This window comes from Rhineura floridana, chromosome 22 (genome assembly GCF_030035675.1).
Source record: "Rhineura floridana isolate rRhiFlo1 chromosome 22, rRhiFlo1.hap2, whole genome shotgun sequence".
Classification (NCBI taxonomy): Eukaryota; Metazoa; Chordata; class Lepidosauria; order Squamata; family Rhineuridae; genus Rhineura; species Rhineura floridana.
Genome location: NC_084501.1, coordinates 19,676,977 through 19,693,542, shown reverse-complemented (window position 1 = coordinate 19,693,542; position 16,566 = coordinate 19,676,977). Strand labels below are relative to the sequence as shown.

General features: G+C 49.4%; 2 protein-coding genes across 5 annotated transcripts; one reads left to right on the top strand and one right to left on the bottom strand.

Annotated features, from left to right (window-relative positions):
* Positions 1-757: 757 nt before the first annotated feature.
* On the top strand, positions 758-3,489 carry DMAC1 (distal membrane arm assembly component 1). The gene is made up of 2 exons (XM_061606643.1): positions 758-1,001; positions 3,047-3,489. Exons 1-2 carry the CDS (start codon positions 842-844, stop codon positions 3,109-3,111), a joined length of 225 nt encoding a protein of 74 aa, XP_061462627.1. The 5' UTR covers positions 758-841; the 3' UTR covers positions 3,112-3,489.
* On the bottom strand, positions 2,687-14,572 carry UBXN1 (UBX domain protein 1). 4 transcript variants are annotated; one of them, XR_009760075.1, is made up of 11 exons: positions 14,177-14,209; positions 13,460-13,551; positions 11,816-11,869; positions 11,592-11,713; positions 11,132-11,210; positions 9,242-9,433; positions 8,236-8,329; positions 6,738-6,848; positions 5,250-5,433; positions 4,269-4,387; positions 2,687-3,969 (listed from the first exon to the last, which is right to left on the bottom strand). XR_009760075.1 is itself a non-coding variant. In XM_061606637.1 (10 exons), exons 2-10 carry the CDS (start codon positions 13,513-13,515, stop codon positions 4,338-4,340), a joined length of 942 nt encoding a protein of 313 aa, XP_061462621.1. In that variant the 5' UTR covers positions 13,516-13,551; positions 14,460-14,572; the 3' UTR covers positions 3,987-4,337. The 4 variants fall into 4 exon arrangements, 3 of the variants coding, with proteins under 3 accessions (XP_061462621.1, XP_061462619.1, XP_061462620.1); XM_061606637.1 differs by lacking the exons at positions 2,687-3,969; positions 14,177-14,209 and adding an exon at positions 14,460-14,572 and having other exon boundaries at positions 3,987-4,387; XM_061606635.1 differs by lacking the exon at positions 2,687-3,969 and having other exon boundaries at positions 3,987-4,387.
* Between the last annotated feature and the right edge of the window lie 1,994 nt (positions 14,573-16,566).

The following is a 16,566-nucleotide window of genomic DNA, read 5'->3' as shown; positions in this document are numbered from 1 at the left end:
CTTTTGTACACCGCCCAAAGAGCCACTCGCTATGGGCGGTTTAAAAATGAAACAAATAAATAAATAAACTAGCAAAAATGAATAAATAAAATGCCTTAGTTATTACGGGCAAGGAATACGTGTGCGTGTGAATGGAGGGCTTGTATATTACAAAGATGCTTAAGGCAAGAGTGAGGACCCTTCGGCACTCCAGAAGTTGGTGGAACCCACAATTCTGATCCCATCAGCCCCAAGCAAGCATGGCCAATGGCAAGGCATGAGGTGGGTGTAGTTCAGCAGCATCTGGAGGGCCAAAGGTTCCCCACACCTGTATTAAGGGGTTTAAGGTGTCATTACAAAGTTTTAAATTATTTTTAGAATGCCTTTTTGCGGGTGGGGTGTGTGTTGATGTTAAATTGTTTTGTTTGCCGCCCTGGCTTCCTTCGGGAGAAAGGGTGGGATAGCAATGTAATAACTAAACAAATAATCACTTATCTAGACTACTGCAATCTTCTCCTTGGGTCTTCCCGAATGTCGGCCCTCCTCAGCTTTATCCAGTAGTCTGCTGCCAAAATCTGCTAGATGCTTCCTGACAAATATTTCGGGGGAGGGAATCTTCTCTTCCTTTCCTACTGAAATTTGCAGCAATTTACAAACGTTAACAAAACCAACGTCGGTAGCCAAACAGCTACAAAAAAAATGGGGGAGTTGTTTGCATCTTGGGACACTTATTGCGGTTGCACGCGGCCTGTTTCCTTCCACGGAGGTGGGAAAAAGGAAGCAGAGCGGCTTTGCCGGACAAGCTACTCCCGGCGTGGTGTTCTGAACGCCTCCATCTTCCTTTCCCCGGGAAACCCGAGACATGTCGTCGAGGACCGACCGCGATTGCTTGAGCTGCCGCATCGTCGGTGGAGCGGGACTGATCGGCTCCGCCTTCTGGGTCTTTTGGAGGGTCCGCAGGACTATGCAACAAGGGATTGCCATCCACATGGGCCATACCGCGCAGTTGACTTTCGCAGCCTGTGAGTGCGGGAGCTCAGAAAAGGGCTTGTCAGGGTCGCCTTTGAAGTGCTCGAGATCAGCATCTCGGTCACTGGCTCCCGTGGATGACTTGAAAGCTGTTGATGATCTTGGTGGACCACTTAATGCATTTCCTGCTTGTTGTAGCCATTGTAATGAGCATTGCTAGATGCTGTCTTTTCCCCCAAGGTGTTTTCATTGCTACTTTTATTACTTAGGTATTGGTCTCCTACTGGGAGGAAGGGCGGGATATAAATGTAATAATAAATAAAACAAATAAGAATAAAATTGTATTTTATTGTATTGCAGTTTGCATTCCATAGAAGAAAACTGCTGATGGTCTGGATAGATCACTCAGTTATTTTTCGCAATACCATAAAATGCAACCTTTATCCCAGTCTGTATTAGAATTGTTTTAAATAATGCTTTCATTGTTTTTATCACTTGTAGTTTTGCCATTTTGGGCTCCTTTTAGGAGGAAGGGCAGGACAGAAATCGTATAAATAAATAAATAATACACAGGAACTAAAAGAAGCAATTAAGAATCAATAGGAACAGTTGAAGATATGCTGTGGACTGCCTGAATGAAGATAACAGGCCACAAGTGGTCCATGGGTCACGGTTTGGCAACCCCTGATCTAGGGGAAAGGGCAAAAGGCTTCCATGCTAGAGGCGAAAATTATTTCCCAGACTTACCTTGAGATGCCAGGGATTGAACCTTGATCTACTGCTGAGTTATGGCCCTTTCCTATCTATTGCAATACCCTCTTTATTTCAGGGAAGCAAGTAGGTTTATTTCCCCAACATTTGGTCCTCAGAGGTAGACTGCTGCTGATCACGGAGGCGTTGCTATGCTATCTGAGCTAATACCTACTGATCATTAAGTGGTCTGCCAAGAAACTCTGCAATCCTCAAGTGGTCCTTGGGAGGCGGAGTTTGGGGACCACCAATTTACAGGAGCACATGATTTGATGACAACATTGTTGGGTGGAGGATCTTGTCTAATAGCCAACCACCTGGTCGCTATTCCTCCTGTATCTCCGTGAATCCTGGTGACTTGGTTACTCAAAAGCATAGGACCACCGGACTGGGAGCTAGCTCTTCTCTGAGGCAAAGTCTCTGTGTTAGCTGGAGAACCAACCGGTCCTATGGAAATTGCTGTCATAAAGCTTTGATACCAGGGGTCATCACTGCGAGCAAGGGGGTTTACTCCATCCCTGTATGAAGCCCCCAGTAAATTCAGCATCAGAGTTTTATTTAAAATGGCTGATCAGGAGTCACTTTTGGTTGTCGGTCAGTGGCTCTTTGCAAACCGTTAAGATGCCATCTGGGAGAAACCTTGGTGGGGTGGGGGAGATTTCAATTTCCAAACAAGCATGAGGCTTGTTTCTTCAGGTATCTTATGGAATGTGTGCAGTTCTCTCCAGTTCCCCCTTGCACCGGACTTAATCGACATCATTCACCTCTATTCCCTCGTGATCTTGGGCTAATCAAGGGTACATTCGGGTTTTTGAATCTCACGGTGGGGCTCATTGTGTCTTAAGTGTGGCAGCATGGAATGCTCCTTCCTCAGGGCTCCTGCTACACAGCAATGCCCTCTTCGAGGATACTCCATGCCATTCTCTCCCAAAACAAAGCCAAGGTATTTGGCATTCTGTAACTTGAGCATACCCAATCCTCATTAGGCTGGTTTGGCACTGTGGTTTTTATTGTTAAGGGTTAATTCCTTTGTAATAGTACAGCTTGACATCTCCTTGAAAGTTATCTATTATTATGACTTAGCACTTCCATCTTACAACAGATATTCTGTATCCGCCATGTTATTCTCATAACAATTCTTAAAAAGGTTTTTACTGCCTCTGCAGGCTCCGTGGTTTGAGCTTGCAGCTTCCTCCTCCTTGGTTTCTCAGCAGCCCTGTTTTGGCTATATAGCTGTTGGCACTCATCACTTGCATTTGGCATTAGACAGGGAGGGAGGGAGGGAGGGAACTTCTTTACTCTCTTTAGAAGAGTGCGTGTCTGCTGCTAATATCTTCTCTCTCCCCAGGTCTCTTCTGTGGGGGTCTTGCCGTGCTCACAAGGCCACCTGGCGAATCAAAGAAAGAGACGTGACCAGCAGCGCCCCTTTACTGACTGCCCCCCCTCCATTTCCAGATCCAGCATCATTTCAGACTTCAGCCAGGAAGACAGAACAGGGGCAAATCCTGTGGCCTTGTTAGCAATGTCTGCTGCAGGTTGGCTTAGATGCAAAGCAGCCACCACACCAGTCTTCCCCTCTGCATAGATATTAATGCTGTGTGCATTTTTTTATTGCTGAGATCGTCAGGAGAGCCTATGCTGGATGTCATATTGGGGAGGGGAGAAAATCTACAACCCTTCTGCATAAAAAAAAAACCCACCACCTATCTATGCTATGTAAATGTTAACTGATTTTGCTCTAAATAAACCAAGCTCTGTAGCTGCATCAGTGGCTATAAGCTTCACACAAAAGACTTTTGTTGGGTCTTCAGTCTCCAGGGCAGCAGCATGCAAAGGGGGGTGGGGGGTGGCGGGGAGAGAGAGCTCCTGGCTTTCTTCACAACGCACTTTATGAAATGCATCTCCTACAAGAGAGGGGATGGCAGCTAGTTTCAATAGCTTTAAAGGGGAAGTTAGAAGTGGTTTGTCATTGGCTATATAGAGCCTCCATATTCAGAGGCAGCCTATCTTTGAGTATCAGTTGCTGAGGAGCAACAGCAGGAATGAGCTTGCTGCCTTTGGGGGCTGCCGGGGAGCTTCCCAGAGACATTTGGACAGCTGCTTAGGGAAGCAAGCTTCTGGATGAAAAGGCCCTTTTGTCTGATCCAACCAAGACTCTATCTTCGGCCATAGGTGCAATGACTTTCTTTCTCAAAGGGTATGAAAGTGATTTAGGAGCCACAGTAATCGCCCTCCTCTTCCACCTCTACAATGGGGGGAGGGGGGAAGAATCTGCACAAGAAACAGGAAAGAGAGAATAGGTTTTATTCATGGTTTGTGTGGCCTGAAGAGGGAGAAGTTGCAACCGCCTCCCCTCCCTGCCAGGAGGCTGCAGGGAAGCCCAGCTCTCTTCATTCCCCCTGGACCTCCTCCCTGACCGTCATAATTTATTCTGAATCCCAGCCCCAAGAGATGTTGCTGCTTTGGCGTGTCTGTGGGCAGAGCTGGGTGGGAAACCAAGGGAGGGGGGAGGCTGTGGGGTGGCTGCCCCCCACCTCAAGAGACGGAACATAAGGAAAGGTGCGATTCACCTTTAACAGCAGCAAGGGAAGGAGGGGCCGAGAGCAAGGTGTGAGAGAGTGGCGCACAGAAAGAGCTTTTCAGCTGTTGCCCTTCTTAGCCACGATCAACACGGCAGAAGGCACCAAACCTGTAGAAGAGGAGACACAGAGAGAGAGACTAGAGTGGGAGGTAACGGGGGGGGGGGGACTCCCAGCCAGGATTAGGAGACATGTGAGGCCTTTCATGACTGTTTGGGCAACGCAAGAGAGTACCGTTTATGTACCATCCTGGTGAAGCTGGAGAATTGCCTCCCGAGAACTGGGCCGCCACGATCGGTGAAAGAGTCAGCTCCTGCCTCCGCAACGTGCCAGGGCAGGGCTGGGAAGGATTTCCAGAACGCAGGGCGGCATGTCTTGGTTCCACATCCTTCTCCACGAATGGAACTTTCGGCTCTCCGGATGCTGCTGAACTACAGCTCCCATCAGCCCCAGCCGGCATAGCCAATGGCTAGGGATGGTGGGAGTTGTAGTTCTGCAACATCTGGTGGGCCAAAAGTTCCCCACACCTGTTGTAGGTTGACAAAGGCTGCAGGCTCCTGAGGCTTGGTGGGGAAGGAGACTCTTTCCCTGCCTGGGCCCCACCAGAGAAGCCTTTCAGAAGAAACCAGAGGGCATGTTTCGCAAGGTGGGATCGCTGTGGCCCTCCAGATGTTTGTTGCTGGACCTCATCGCCCATCATCCCTGACGGCTGGCCATGCTGAGGGGCATTTGAAGTCCAGCCCCATCTCAAGGGTGCCTACAGGTTCCCCATCCCTGCTGCGGATGGAGCCGGCCTCCTCTACTCCTAGATGTAGGGTGCAAGAGGCAGTTTCCTACAGATGGCGATGCTGCACCTGCCACAATTCTCCCCTCCCGTGCAAATAAACACAAGCCCACACACGGCCATGGAATAATAGCAGCAGGCAAACACTCCAAGCAGCCCAACCCCTTCCCCGGCATTCCCAGACTCACCCAACTCCTGCAAGGGCTTCTCCATGTCTTCCTCGGTGAAGACACGCCGGGGGAAGCTGGTGAGGAGCTGGAAAGGCTCCTCGCCACTGTCCTTGCGGTTCAGCTCCACGTAGAGACGGACAGCGGCCAGCTGCTCTTTGGCTCTGAATGTCTGCGTGAGCGACGTGCCATCCAGCAGTCTCACCTGGCCAACGTTTTCAAAAAGGCCAATCAGAAATTGCATGCGACTGCACTTTATTTTATTTTTATTTATTGAATTTATTAGTCGCCCATCTGGCTGGCTGTCCAGCCACTCTGGGCGACGTACAACATAGGCATGCAATACCTAGACATTAAAAAACTAAAAACAATGAAGATAAAATCTAGCCAACCCCAAAAGCCTGCCTGAAGCAAATGCTCAGTTACCACTACCTGCTGCTGCTGCTCTCCTCCCACCCCTTCGGCACAGGAAGGGATCGGAAGCTGCCATTTTTGACTAACAGCAGTTTAATCTGAACCCTAAACTGTGATTAATCTTAATTACCCCCTATGGGGATAACAACATTACACTTTTTTTTACAAATGACTAAAGAACATTGTTTAGAACACATTTCTCATTAGCCATGCTAGTAGAATAAAGCTTGGTTTCTGTTTTTAGGGTTGTATCCAATGTTACTCCTACTCAGAGTAGGCCCATTTAAAATTAAGGGGCATGACTAGTCCGTTAATTTACATGAGTCAGTGTGGTGTAGTGGTTAGAGTGTTGGACTGCGACCTGTGAGACCAGGGTTTGAATCCCCACGCAGCCATGCAGCTCCCTGGGTGGCCTTGGGCCAGTCACTGCCTCTCAGCCTCAGAGGAAGGCAAAGGTAAACCCCCTCTGAATACCACTTACCATGAACACCCTCTTCAGAGGGTCACCATAAGTCGGAATGGACTTGAAGGCAGTCCATTTCATTTTTCAAACCAGCCTAACAGCACATGAGCTACAACTGTCAAGATTCTGCTTTCATCAAGGCAGCATTAAATCCTCAGCATCTTCAGGTAGGGCTGGGAATATCCCATGCTTGAAACTCTGGAGAGCTGCCAGTCAGTGTAGCTAGACAGACAAATGTTCTGACTTGGTACAGGGCAGCTTCCTGTGTTGGACTGCGACCTGGGAGACCAGGGTTCGAATCCCCATGCAGCCATGAAGCTCCCTGGGTGACCTTGGGCCAGTCACTGCCTCTCAGCCTCAGAGGGAGGCAATGGGAAACCCCCTCTGAATACCGCTTACCACGAAAACCCCATTCAGAGGGACGCCGTAAGTCGGAATCAACTTGAAGGCAGTCCATTTCCATTTTACTCTGAATCTAACCTAGTTGGATACAACCCTGAATAATTCAAAATGCTCAAGGGTCAAGTGCTTCCTAGACACACGCTTGGTAGACCTTATCACCCCCATTTTGTGGCCAACAGTGGTGGTGGTGGCGGTGGCATACACACACCAGCTGGCCCCCAGTCCATTACCTGTATCCTGCACTGATCATACTCTCGCTTGAGGGGGGGCTCCTGGCTGGGCGACGAGGGGACTGGTGTGGGAGCTGCCGGCTGGGAAGAACTGCTGCAACCGCCGCCAAACTAGATTAAAAAAGGAGAGATGGAAGCAGAGACGATCAGCGCGGAGAGGCACCCATCACGCAGCAACACTCTCCATACTAGGCCTGCACACAAGGGGCAGAAGGCACTGCCTGAAAAAAGAGGCTCGAAAGGGGCACACGACTCTCTGGCTCCATTAGGGCGTGTGATGTTCCTATATATTAGTGTATATATGGTAAGTGCTGGTTGTTTAGAGTATACATGGTAAGTAGTGAAAGAGGAGGGGGAGTGAATGGGCAATAGAATGCTTGATGATTGGCTGAATGTTTAAAATGGCTGAGAGTATAAATGAAAGGATGACAGGTAAATCTGGGGGAATGTGAGGTGGTGAATTGTGGAATCTGGGGGGAGAAGAGAAAGAGTGGGTTGCTTGGTGGGGTTTAGAGAGTTGTTTGCCAGGAGAGAGTGGAGAAGGAGGGAGGTGGAGTTCGGATTAGTATTGAGTAAAACCATATGCTTATGTGCCTTAAGAAGAAATCTTGTTAATCTTGTTAGCTTTGTTATCTGTAATAAATACTTAATTTGGTTTACCAAAGGCCTGATCCTTGGCTGGGGTTTCACAGACCAGAAGGGAGGGTAAGGTAATGACCAAGGCTGAAGGGGAACTGTAACAAATGGTGGCAGCGGTGAAGAGAATAACAATACCAGTATTCAGAGTCTCTGGGAATACTAGTATTGGGACGTTACTGGTGGTTGCCTAGCAGGGGGATCTGTTGAGATCTGTGCTAGAGCGGGGAGAGAAACCAGAAGAGAGTGCGGTCCGGACTGGTGGAGTCCCTGGTGGTGCCTAGAGACAGGCAGTAACCACGAGCAGGTAGGAACCTGACAGGGAGAGCCAGGGAAGGACGCATCACAGGGCGCAATTCTAAAAAATAGGGGTAGCCAACATGGTGCCCCTCGGAGAGTCGTCGGACTCTAGCTCCCATCAGCCCCGGCCAGCATGGCCCAGCGGTCAGGGATGATGGGAATTCAAGCCCAAGTATGCATGGAGGGCATCGGGTCCCCCAGCCCTGGTTTAGCGCTATGTGAACCAGCCTCAGGCGCGCTCACTCCCCTTGTCCCCTTCTCCACCTAGGGGGCAGCCATGTCCACTTCCACTTTAAAACCCACTAGGGCAGGCGGTTCCCAGTCTGTGGTCCGCAGACCACCAGCGGCCCACAAGCTTCATTCAGGTGGTCCATGGCAGGTCTGTAAAAATGTATTTTTTAAAAAACCATACAGCACCTAGCAGAGTGTATTACAATTGCTGCAACAGGGAGAAAAAAATGTATGAGGCCCACATCCCTACAAATACTCTGATCTGAACAGCAGCCTGATCTTAACTCTGAGGTTGAGGGGGAAGGTCCCTCTCTCCTGTTCCAGAGCTCACCGAGTGCCGCCCCCTTTTCCTAGCCTCTGTCACGTCGCTCACCTTCTTGGCTCTCTCGGCCTTGTCTCGTTCGATCTTCTCTCGCACCCGTTGCCTGGAAAGAAGAGGAGTTGTAATGGGAGAGGGCGGCAACTTGATCACAGACCAGCGGCCTCTGATTATAGCCTTGGTGCTAGGAATGGGGCTCTGTGTACACACATGCAGACACACACCGCTCTTCGTCCTTGCTATGACACACAATCCCAACAGCTCACAGGAAGATGCCTGCCACCGAGTTGGACCACTGGTCCGTCTAGCTCAGTATTCATCTGCACTGGCTGGCAGTGGCTCCCCAGTTTCAGGCAGGGAGTCTTCCCCTGCCTCACCTAGAGATGCTGCAAGGAACTGAACCAGGGACCTTCTGCATGCCAGGCCAGCGCTCTGCCACCCAGCTGCATGAGCCTTTCCTCTGCTCTCATGAAAGAAGCTTAAAAACCATCAAGGTCACAGGCCTGACAAAGGAGCAGGAAGATCCGATGCAATCTAGTCTTTGCTGCTCCACGTCTTTCTCCCCTGATAGGATTCCCTACTGTAGGTGTGGGGGAACCTTTGGCCCTCCAGAGGTTCCTGAACTACAGCTCCCATCAGCCCCAGCAAACGTGGCCAACCGACTTGCAGTTCAGCCACATCGGGAAGACCAGCCGGTTCCCTCACACCTGGTGCATACCAAGCTAGATGGACCAACGTTCTGACTCAGTGTAAGGCAAGATTCCTACAAATCTGGTACAGATCCTGTACAAATACAGCCTATTCTCTTTCCGTGGCTTTAGGGGGCAGGGGAGAGGGAATGGTTTGCAAGAGTCCTGCAGTGTAGTCCACTGCAGGTCAGAGGTGGGGCAGACACTGGCTTGAATTCCAAGCGCAACGTCTCCTACAGAATTTGCTCTGATTTGTGAAGACAGTGAAAAAACAACACCACGACGTCCAAAGCCTGCTGCTGTTGCTCCCCTCCCGCGGAGGTCCTCACTTGGCCAACTTCTCCTCCAGCTTCTCCTTGCGCCGCTCATCCGCCAGCTTCTTCATCTCGTCCTCTTGCAGCTTCTGGCGGATGAGGGAGAGCTCCTGGCCCTGCTTCCGGCGTTGCTTCTCCCGCTCAATGCTCTCCCGCTTCTCCCGCTCTTCGCGCTCCCGCTGCTTCTGAGTGATCAGCTCCAGCATCCTGCAGAGAGGAGAGGCGGGCAGTGGGAGGAGCTCAGGGCTTCCCCTGGGGAACCTTAGCCTCTAGGGCAGGCGGGGGGGACCTTTCGCCCTCCAGATGCTGCCGAACGACAACTCCCATCAGCCCCAGCAAGCAAGGCCAATGGCCAGAGATGATGGGAGATGTCATTCAGCAACATCCAGAGGGCCAAAGGCTCCCCACAACTGCCCTGGGGTGTGCCATTTTCTAAAACCTCATTCTATAAATCGGGTGGGGGGGGTCTTGTTTTAATCTAATTCATTATTACATTTATATCCCACCTTTCCTCCCCAAAGAGCCCAGGGTTGCAAACAGCAAGCAATAAAACATCTTTAAAAAAAATCTTAAAAAACAATTCCAGTAGAGATTCAGACTGGGATAAGGTCTCTACTTAAAAGGCTTGTTGAACGAGGAAGGTCTTCAGTAGGCGTCTTTCTAGCGCCTACTGAAGACAACAGAGACAGCATCTAATATTGAAGGGGAGGGAATTCCAAAGAGTAGCTGCCACCTCACAAAAGGCCCGATTTCTATGTTGTGTGGAGCTGACCTCCTGATGAGATGTGCGGAAGGCCCTAGCTTGCAGAATGCGGTGAACAACTGGGTATATGTAAGGGCTGAAATGATATTTTTCTGCCCAAGGGCTGCTTCCCCTTCTTGGCAATCTTCCAGGAGCGACATGCCAGTGGTAGGCCAGAGGCAAAAGCGGATCATGCAACAAATGTTAGATTTCGCCTTTAATATAGTAGGGTAGTTTTTATGTACCTCCAGGCATTGTCAGATTTCAAAGATACCTTCCAGCCAAGCAAAGCCAGGGAGGGGGGGTAGTAGCCTTGGGAGAGCTCTGAGGGCCAGATAGAGAGGTCTGGAGGGCCTCCAGGACTGAGATCCCACACCAGAGACGTGAAAGCCCACAAAAAACCAGAAACATTCAGGGGGAAACCTGTTTCCCCCCCTAATTTTCCAGTTTTCCCCCCCTAAGCCTTCACATCTCTCATTCCCCACCTCTGCTAGAAATGTGTGCGTGTAGAGCCCTTTGAACATTTGAAACACCCTCTTGTTTTTTAACTGTTGTTAGGTCTCAGGCACAAGTCTGGGTCTGGTTGGTGCCTGGATGGCAGACTGGCCTGGGAACCTTTATGTAACGCCGCCTTCAGTTCCAACATGGAAGCAAGTCAGCATATAAATGGAATACTTACAAATTCCACATACCCTCAGCTGAAATTCCGGTGAGAAGCCACAGGGGCTGCTATGAGATTTGTTGTAGTCAAGAGTGAGTGGAGATGGACACGGCTTTATCCTCTGAATCGCTCCCTGCCCTCCTCTACGACTGGCAGCAACAGAAGATGAAACTCGCCTCGCTGAAGAATTATTAAGGCAGCATTTCCCAGCCTTGGCACCCCAGATTTTGCTGGACTCCAACTGCCATCATCCCTGACTATTGGCCATGCTGGCTGGGAATGATGGGAGTTGGAAGTCTAAGATCAGCTGGGGACCCAATGTTGGCACAGGATGATGTGAAGTGAAAAACCATGCATATCTGCATAACGAGCCTCTTTATACTGGTTGCAGAATCCAGGTTTTCAGGCTGCAGAATTCAGCTTAGCCTGGAGCAAAATTTCTGTTTGTTTTGTTGCAAGCGCAGCGCACACACGCACGCACACACACAGGCACAACCGTTACCTCTTTGTCTGCTCTCGTTTCTCTTCCTCACTCAGGGGGCGTCGGTTGTCTTCCTCCGTCAGCTCCTCTAATGTAGAATCTGGAGGGGGGGGGATGATAAACTGGTTATAGTCCAACCGACTGGGCTCAGAGGGAACCAGAGAACAAAATAAGGAAATGAATCAGTCACTATGCTTGAGGATCTGGATTCGCAACTATCCTTTGGGGATGATCAGATGAAAAAGAAAAAGAAAAAAAGAAATTAACAAGCAACATCTGGAGGGGAGCACGTTGACAAATTCTGTTCTAGGACCTCTGGAAAAGTAGCCTGGCTTGAGGGACGTGATTCTGGATGCATGGCACAGTTACTGATTCCTCCTCCCCACTAGAGAATTTAAGAGCCAGGCTGGATGAAGGTGACACAGGCCCCCCCGTTGCAGTAACCATATACAAGGTCTCGGGCCTCCAGATTTGCTCTGACCTGATTGGCTTTGCACTGACTCTGCCGTCCTTCCCTCTGGGGGCTCCTCTGTGCTGAGATCGTGGCCCTGGGGGGGTACGTACGGCTCGTCCAGGTCAGGGTCGTTTTCGTGCTCCATGAGCCTGGGAGTTAAGAGAGGGGGCACCGTTCAGGCGACGGCTGGTAAGAGGGGGAACTAGGAGGGAGTCTGCAGAAAAGAGAAAGGCGACAGAGGAAACACTCACCAGTCCATGGCCGATTCGATGCCCTGGTTCCCGGTCAGCGCTAGGGCCTTCTCTCTGGGTAAGGAGGAGAGAAAAGAGGCAATGAAGCACACTTGAACCCAGGGCTATTCTGCCAGGCTTTTGTGCTTTCCTGTGAATAGCTAGCAACACAGTGCAAGCGCATCAGGGGCCTAGCCCAACTCCCCCTCCATTGGGGGGGGGGATGGTCCGCCACTGCAAAGTAATAAAAAATGTCCACATAGGAAGCTGCTGTATACCAAGTCAGACCATTGGTCCATCTGGATCAGTACTGTTTGCACTGACTGGCAGCAGCTCTCCAGGATTTCAGGCAGGGGTCTCTCCCAGTCCTCCCTGGAGATGCTGCCAGGGACTGAACGTGGGACCTTCTGCATGCAAGGCGGGTGCTCCACCTATGGCCCTTCCCCTTCTGCCCAGTTTTCCGAACACACATTTGCGACTTGAAACACGCAAAGCAGGAAAGGGTTCTCACACAGACCTAGCCACAAGCCTTGCTTCCACAGAGCTTTGGGCCTTGTACTTTCCTTCGAAGTCCCTGGGCAACAGATGTGGAACCAGAAAGGCTGGCTTTGCTGCTTTATTTCTGACAGCGGTTCCCAAGAAACCATTACCACCACCCCCTTGACCACTCGAAAATTGCCACGGGTGTTTGTGGATCACTTCATGATTTTTCTGCCTGTTATAGCACTCGTAATGTGCTGTAATGCACTATAATTTAGTCTGCATTATGCCATTTGAAGTGTTTTATGTTCTGCATGGGAAAAATGGAAATGGACTGCCTTCAAGTCGATTCCGACTTATGGGAACCCTATGAATAGGGTTTTCATGGTAAGCAGTATTCAGAGATGGTTTACCATTGCTGTCCTCTGAGGCTGAGAGATAGTGACTGGCCCAAGGTGACCCAGTGAGCTTCATGGCTGTGTAGGGATTCAAACCCTGGTCTCCCAGGTCGTAGTCCAACACTCTAACCACTACGCCACACTGGCTCTCATGCATGGGAGCAGGCTCCAATTTAAATATCTTTAGCTGTGAAAAATATGCACGTACTGATGCTGTAGGACAAGTATGGGGAACCCTTGGCCCTCCGGATATTGCTAACTACGACTCCCATCATTCCTGGCCATTGGCCGTGCTTGCTGGAGCTGATAGGAGCTGTGGTTCAGCAACATCTGGAGAGCCAAAGGTTTCCCACACCTGCTGTAGGATTTGTAATTGTATTTGTATTCATTCTTTTATTTCTTTACAGAATCCAATCTGTAATGCCGATAATGATGTTACTTGTTATTTAATTTATTTTTTCTAAACTGCATTGCTATTATTGTATTTTTATTGTATTTTTATACCTGTGTTTATTTTTCTTTGCAAGCCGCCTTGAGGGCCTTTGGCCGAAAGGCGGGGTATAAATAAATTTTAATAATAATAATAATACAATAAAATACAATATTGGAAATAAAGAAAGCAACAAAAATACAGTTAAAATCACTGTGTATATTTAATGGGAAGGGATGTGACGTCTCCAGCCACAAATCCACAGACACGCCGTGGATCACCTGAATAAAGTAGTCCAGTCTGGGAAGCCCTGATCTCTGATGTGTATCCCACCCTTCCCCAGGGAGGGACACGTACGCTCTGTTCTGGGGGAAGCCCATCTCAATGAGGCTCTCCAGCGCCGTACTCTCCATGACACTCGGCTGAGCCACCACCGCTGCCCACAAACTCTGCAGAAGAAACGTCAAGAAGCCTGGAATTTTGAACTACTTAAAAAATAAAGTTTTTCACTTGCTTCTTTAACAGTGACAACAAAAGGAACAGGTTAAAAAACATAAACAAAAATAAAATAACATTGCAGGAGTCATGACAGAGGTTTCTTTTTTACAACTAAACAGTCTTTCTGATTTTTTCAATAAATTTGCAATGAAAAATCAATTAAAAAAACCACACAACTGAATACTCTGTACCACAGAGCAAATATTTGCCATATAGCTTTACTACAGAAGTCTTCAGTTAAAGTTACCTCAGAAGGTGGATCTCAAAAACTATTTTATCTTACATTTATATTTCCCGTCTCCTCCAAGGAGCTCAATGAATTAACATACAACCCCGGTTGACAGCACTCTTTGATTACATAGTTTGTAAATCTTTCTACATAAAACAAAACAAAATAAAATCCCCAGGAGAACTACTTTTTAGGGGGATGAACCCAGCAATTCTATGAAATGAGTCCACACACTTCCTTCTCTTCTGTGGGTATGCTTTAATTTGGATCCCTGCATTGAGCAGGGGGTGGACTGGATGGCCTTATGGGACCCTCCAACTCTTATATTCTGACTCAGCTGCGCCCACCTTTCCTCCCGCCTCCATAGAGCTTGAAGGAACCCCCCTAAAGGTCCTTAAAGAAAAGGACCTGTAAAGGGGGAGGAGCCAAGTGTGGGCTGCAAAGAAGGGGGCTGTCAAGGCGAGTCCCTCCCCATTTCTTAAAGGGACCGTATCATATCCCCCATAGCAAACTGTGGGGGGGGGAGAGGAAGAAGGGGCAGGCTGTGTCACGTGGGAAGGGGCCCGTCCGCGAGCGAGCTCTCCTCTCTCCAGCTCTTGAAGGGGCGGGAGAAAGAGCGCCCTTCCTCACCTGAGCTCCGGGTCACCAGCGCTCTCCCAGGCAGCGGCGGCGGCACCGGAAGCGGCGGGTCTGTCGCGCGGCCGCTGTTTGGGTCACGTGGGCAGGCCGCCGGAAATCGCGAAGGCGGCCGTCGAGGGACAGAAGTGGTCATGGGCGGCGGGCGGGCGCCAGGGAGGAAGCTTCGCCTTAAAGGGGCAGGAAGCCTCCCCGCTAGTCAAATCCGCCAAATCGATTTTTATCTTTCTTTTTTCTTTTCATCCTTCAGTCTCTTCCCCTCCCCCTTCCTGCCTTTTCTTTCTCTTTCAATTAATTCGTCCGCACTTTCCTTTTTTCTTTCATTCTATTATATCTGGTCTCTCATTTCTTAGTATTAGTATCATCAATAATATATTTTTCTTTCATTTTAGTTTTTCTTTCTCATGCATCCTGTCTTTTCTTTTCATTCTTTTCTCTCATGTAGCCTTCCTCATTCATTTTTCTCTCCATCGTTCTTTCTGTTTTTTTCTCTTTCAGTGTTGCTGACTTTTAGTGCATTTCCATTTTCTCTCTCATTTGGGGAAGGGTCCTTGGCTCAGTGGGCAGAGCATCTACTTTGCATGCAGAAGGGCCCAGGTTCACTCCCCAATGACATCTCCACATAGGATTGGGAAAGTTCCCTACCTGAAACCCCAGAGAGCTGCTGCCAGTCAGTGTAGACAATATTAAGCCAGAGGGACCAAGGGTCTGACTAAAAGGCAGCATCCCATATTCCTGTTAAATCAGTTTTTTATTCCAAGCCATGAGAACCGGAATCTTACTTTAAATCTGGGGAAAGACCATAGTTCAGCATTAGAGCCTCTGCTTTGCATGCAGAAGGTTCCTGGTTCAATCCCCAATGGCACCTCAAAGATAGGCCTGGGAAAGATTCCCTGCCTGAAGCCCCAGAGAGCTGCTGCCAGTCAGTGTAGGTACTGAGCTAGATGGACCAATGGTCTGACTCAGTCGAAGGCAGCTTCCTGCTATGTTCCTCTTTGTCACTCATTCCATTTTCTTTTCTTTCATTCTTTCCTGTTCATTTCATTTCCTTAATATCCTTCCTTGCATTCATGGGTCCTGCCTTCCCTTCTTTTCATGACGCAACTCGACCCTACACTGAAGACACCCTGGTTCAGCGGCAGCTGCTGGCATCCACTCGGGGTTTTGATCTGAACTTTCAAGACAGCTGTCCAAGGCACTTCAGCATGACCATGGTAGTCTTTTTCTCCATGAGATTGTCTAAACCTTTTTTAAACCCATCCACATTGGTGGCCATCACTGCCTTTCACGACAGCAAATTCCTTTGTCTAACTATGCACTGTGTGAAGACATCCTTGCTTTTGTTGCTGTGAATCTCCCAACATTCATAGAATCATAGAACAGTAGAGCCGGAAGGGGCCATTGGATTCCTTGGAGGAATCCAAGTTAAAGCATCCCCGACAGGTGCCTGTCCAGCTGCCTCTTGAATGCCTCCAGTGTTAGAGGTTGTTTGTTTGTCTGGATGACCTCACTGGGTTCGTGAATCATGATGAGAGAGGGTTGGGTAAATACAGGACAGTATACTGCGGCAACCAGAAGGGAGGGGGGCCTACAAAGCCAGTCCAAAACTCAACCAGACTGGCAAAAACTTGTCTCTTCCCACCCCAGTTAAGCTGGTGGTGAGACAGCATTCACTAAGTATTTGGCTGCAGGGTGGTTTGCGGGGAAGGGATGGGGTGGGAGCTGTTGGGGAACACAGTTTGCAAGAACGGTGACCTCGCAAGCCCTTGCATTTTGCCAGCAGGGGGGATCTCTGCCACTCTCTTCCCGCTTATTGTGAACGGGGAGAATCACATGCATAATTATGACCTGTTTTCTGCAGCTGGGGCTGAAAGGCCGGGCGTGAGGCCAAAGGCTGCCGAGAGTGTGTGAGAACTGCCTCTTTAAAGGACCCCTGGAATCCAAGGGGCTGTGTGCACTGGCTACTCCGAGTGCAAAACTTTATTCAAGTGCAAAACACGCCCACACCCAGGCAAATAGGCGGCAAGGCCGAGGCCTGTCCCGTACCAAGGAGGGCCAGCCAAGGAAAAAGCGGGCGACGTCTAGGATTGGAAGCGAGCGC

What these genes read in the sequence shown, in the direction of transcription:
- DMAC1 (XM_061606643.1), top strand. Translation starts at nt 842, where the DNA reads ATGTCGTCGAGGACCGACCGCGATTGCTTGAGCTGCCGCATCGTCGGT. An exon ending in GCAGTTGACTTTCGCAGCCT is followed by an intron (nt 1,002 to 3,046) that starts GTGAGTGCGGGA and finishes CTCTCTCCCCAG; the next exon opens with GTCTCTTCTGTGGGGGTCTT.
- UBXN1 (XM_061606635.1), bottom strand. An exon ending in CTGGAGGAGAAGTTGGCCAA is followed by an intron (nt 8,330 to 9,241) that starts GTGAGGACCTCC and finishes TCTTCTTTCCAG; the next exon opens with GCAACGGGTGCGAGAGAAGA. An exon ending in ATGATCAGTGCAGGATACAG is followed by an intron (nt 5,434 to 6,737) that starts GTAATGGACTGG and finishes AACGTTGGCCAG; the next exon opens with GTGAGACTGCTGGATGGCAC.